Source organism: Xiphias gladius, chromosome 17, assembly GCF_016859285.1.
Source record: "Xiphias gladius isolate SHS-SW01 ecotype Sanya breed wild chromosome 17, ASM1685928v1, whole genome shotgun sequence".
Lineage (NCBI taxonomy): Eukaryota > Metazoa > Chordata > Actinopteri > Istiophoriformes > Xiphiidae > Xiphias > Xiphias gladius.
The window spans coordinates 11,590,001-11,593,499 of record NC_053416.1 but is presented as its reverse complement, the minus strand read 5'-3'; the positions used below and the strand labels follow the sequence as shown (position 1 = coordinate 11,593,499).

Below are 3,499 nucleotides of genomic sequence, written 5' to 3'. Positions count from 1 at the left end.
TTACTTGGCGGTAACCGCCACATGGGCTAAGTTTTACACTCGCGCCATTTGTACTGTCTCCATTATTAAGTATGATTTTATCAAACATTATCGCGTTAAAAATGTTTTATATGAACAGCCATCACGTGGTAGACACCTATTTTTTTGCTAGCAGTAAAAATAAAATAAAATTAATATTTTGTGTTTTCCTGTAGCAGCAGGCTAAGCCCCCCCCCCCTCCTTATTCTGTGGAGTTCTGCTTCCGCTCGGTGAAACCACGCATGTGTTGATCCGTGCTGCAGCAACGTGCATCAGTTCCTCCCTGACCCCAGTGTTAATCTGCATTCAGACCGAGGCTCCGCTGGTTTTCTCAGCTGCTCGATATAAGAGTAGTTTTATTACGGGGGGGGGGGCTTCGTCGTCTGCGGCAGTTTTTTTTTTTTTTTAAGGGCCCTGCTAGGCTGTCGATTCAGCAACAGACACACACACACACACACACACACACGAAAAAAAAAAAAAAAAAACGAGCGATAAGAAATCAAGCTTTCGACTGGCATCGATTTTGTTTTGGCTGATTTCGCTCCACCGCACGTCCGCCTCGGGTCCAGATTCGCAGACCCGCCACTGCTAACGTGCGTAATGTATCGTAGAGAGGAAACACAGTAAATAGACGGACACGTCCATCTGCAAAAGGAGAGGAAACGAAGATGGTGATGATGGCTTCACCCAATTTAGCCTCCAAATGCTCGGCAGCAATGGCGAAGCCCTCCTTCCCCCTGAAGCTGTTTCTCTGGGTGTTTGTTGTCGTTAATCTCCCTTCAAGGTAAGATGTCAATGCGTAATCTTTCCTCTCAAAATCACGATTCTGTGTCGGCTCTGTCGGGTAGCGTGCCTCTTATTTTAACACCACATCGTTTTTGCCGTGCCTCCCATCTAATGCCGACCCAACCCCGCTACTAGTGGGATCCCGAACGATTAGGTCGCTGAAGGGGGATGTAGTTTTAGTAGGAAAAACCGAGGCATGCGGTGCATATATCACACGCGTAATTGTGGTTTGACATGGGAGTGTGTGATTATTATTTTTTTTCCTGATGGCCACAGCGACCCATGCATCGCATTGCCGGGACGTTTCGTGTCTCAGCATATTATTTCATCTTATTTTATTGTTTTAACAGAAAACAAAAGCGACGAACAGCTACAGATATTTGCCTGTGCCCATCAGGTGATTTAGTACCGGACATTTTCTTTTTTTTTTTTTTTGCAGATGAACGTTTCTGTGAAGAAACGATTTGTCCAGTATCCCCCACAACCTGCCCGGCGTCAGAAATAGCATAGTGGCAGGCTAAGTTGAGAGAAGCTAAGGCTACACACAGTCTCTGCTAAGCAGTCTTCCAGGTTCAGGTCTCTTCTAAGACCCAAAAAGCCTCATATTGTCGAACGCAAGTGTGCCAGTGCCGAGCTAGATTAGATATATGCAAGTGGTCGTTCGTCATAAAAGACAACTTGGGTATGAATGAGGGCACGTTACACCCCACGCATTTGAAATTAAAAAAAAAAAAAGCATTTCAAAATGGCAGACAATCACACAGAGAATACAAGTGTAAAGGCACAATAAGGACATGGATAACGCGTATGGACTGATCTTCGTCTTGCACACACACACACACACACACACACACACACTGACAAAAGACTTGCGTTTCCAGCTTTAACTAAGGCGCCGTTTGGGGTTCGTTGAAAGAAGCAGGTTGTCCCTGTCAAGACATTATTCTCGCGTAAGACTTAAGACAAGAATAGTCAAGATGAAGCGGGTGGTTAGCGGAACGTCTCGAGCCGCTGGAGGGTGTAAAAATGGAGGCAGATAGATCGGCCGGCGTTCAATCACCGTCGTGGTGATCGAAACCTGGGGGCTGCCTGCCCCCGCCGACACTGTCAGGACTGTGCATCTCTCATTGTATGCACAAGCAGCGACCACAATGTGCTTGAGTAAACACTACACCTTGTCCCATTCAATTACATCCAGAATGGAGATCCATGGGCGGGCAAGGGACGTTACAGGTTGTGCACGAGTGACTGACACATAATGAAATGAGATGGATCAGTGCGAGTGGCATTTGGGCGCTTCTTAAATAACCACAACAAGGCCAAATGGGAGTTCTTGATGTAAACAATAGTATAAAGATCATATTTATGGCTCAAAACGTAGCTATCCCCCAGTGGCAGCGTGGTATGTCTTCTCTTCAAACAGTTCATATGCAAGTCCTGTGTCTTTTATAAGAATTAGAAGACAGCTATTGATGGGTAACCTGCTTTAGAAGTCATCTGTTCTCCATGCATGAGACCTCTTACATAAGATATCTCTCCAGGCCTCCAGCGTGTTTTCGGTAATCTATGCTACTTTGTGACTCATTGACAGTTACTATGTGTAGTGATGCCTGATTGCGTCACCGTACATTAACCCCCCCCCCCCAGAGCACAGTCGATTACCATGTCACATCAAAGGTGTCACAGCATCGCTGTTTGGCACAACGCCCCCAAGAAGAAGTAGAGGAAATCTTCTTGCAAATTGTTTCCGGCATATAGCTGCATATGGTTGCATCGGTCAGGATTGCGGGGTTGGCCATGGCAGGAGGAAGTGATGTCAGAGTGAGGAAGCTCTTGCGGGGGCCCGGGTTTTACAGTTTGCCAGGTGACGTTTGTTGTTTTGCAAACTCACCTCAAGCATGTCAGATGGCAGGTGAAATTCATTGCGTAACCACAATTTGGGACACAATACAAATTATTATTTTATTTTCCATTTTTAGCTTTCTAACCTTAACTTAACTGCACTGAAATATATTTAATTTTCATTTGTAATGTATTATTCTCAATAAAAAAGAAAAAAAAAGTTCACGTTTGATCAACTAGCATCTGTCAAAGATGGTACATAACGAGAATCACAACTGATAAAAATTATTATAGATTTGCAGTATCATTTTGAGCTTCTGTAAGTGTGGATGATTCGGGACAAATTTCTCAAGAGAACAAATTTTCTGCCAACTTTATGAATTCTCTCCTGAGTCCCACCTGCCACTTGTTGCATTCCCGTTATCCCCAACCTGCATAAATTCTCATCAAATGACCAGTGTTTATACGTCAGTTCAGTTACTTTAAAATTCCATCCTTTTAAATGGGAGACCCACAGTGCACTGGACTCAATCAAGCCCTTATATACTATCTGCCTCCTGTCATCACTGAGAGGGTCAGGACTAATAATTTTGACAAACTGTCAATCTGTCATGTATCCCATAATGACTAACATATGTATTTATGTCTCAGACTTACTAAAAGGGAGTTCATAGCATGCATGTGTCAGTCTTCTTCCTATGTCAAATGAAGACAGTTTTGACATGACAGTAAAAGACGACAGCCAAAGCTCATAGCTGCCTCTTGCTTACAATTTAGAGAGTCTGTCATATTTATCACCCAGGAGGTTTCAAGGTCTGGGATAGAGTTGGGAGGCTTTGAATTGACAGAAGCA

General features: G+C 44.0%; 1 protein-coding gene across 2 annotated transcripts in view; it reads left to right on the top strand.

The window, feature by feature from the left end:
• The first annotated feature begins 511 nt into the window (after positions 1-511).
• The window catches only part of gabrg2 (gamma-aminobutyric acid type A receptor subunit gamma2), a 48,353-nt gene continuing 45,365 nt past the window's right edge, over positions 512-3,499 (top strand). For both annotated transcript variants that reach the window (XM_040150338.1, XM_040150337.1), the window contains exon 1: positions 512-802. In XM_040150338.1, coding sequence (XP_040006272.1) covers positions 687-802 — 116 coding nt within the window. In that variant the 5' untranslated portion in view covers positions 512-686. The remainder of the gene's footprint in view (positions 803-3,499) is intronic.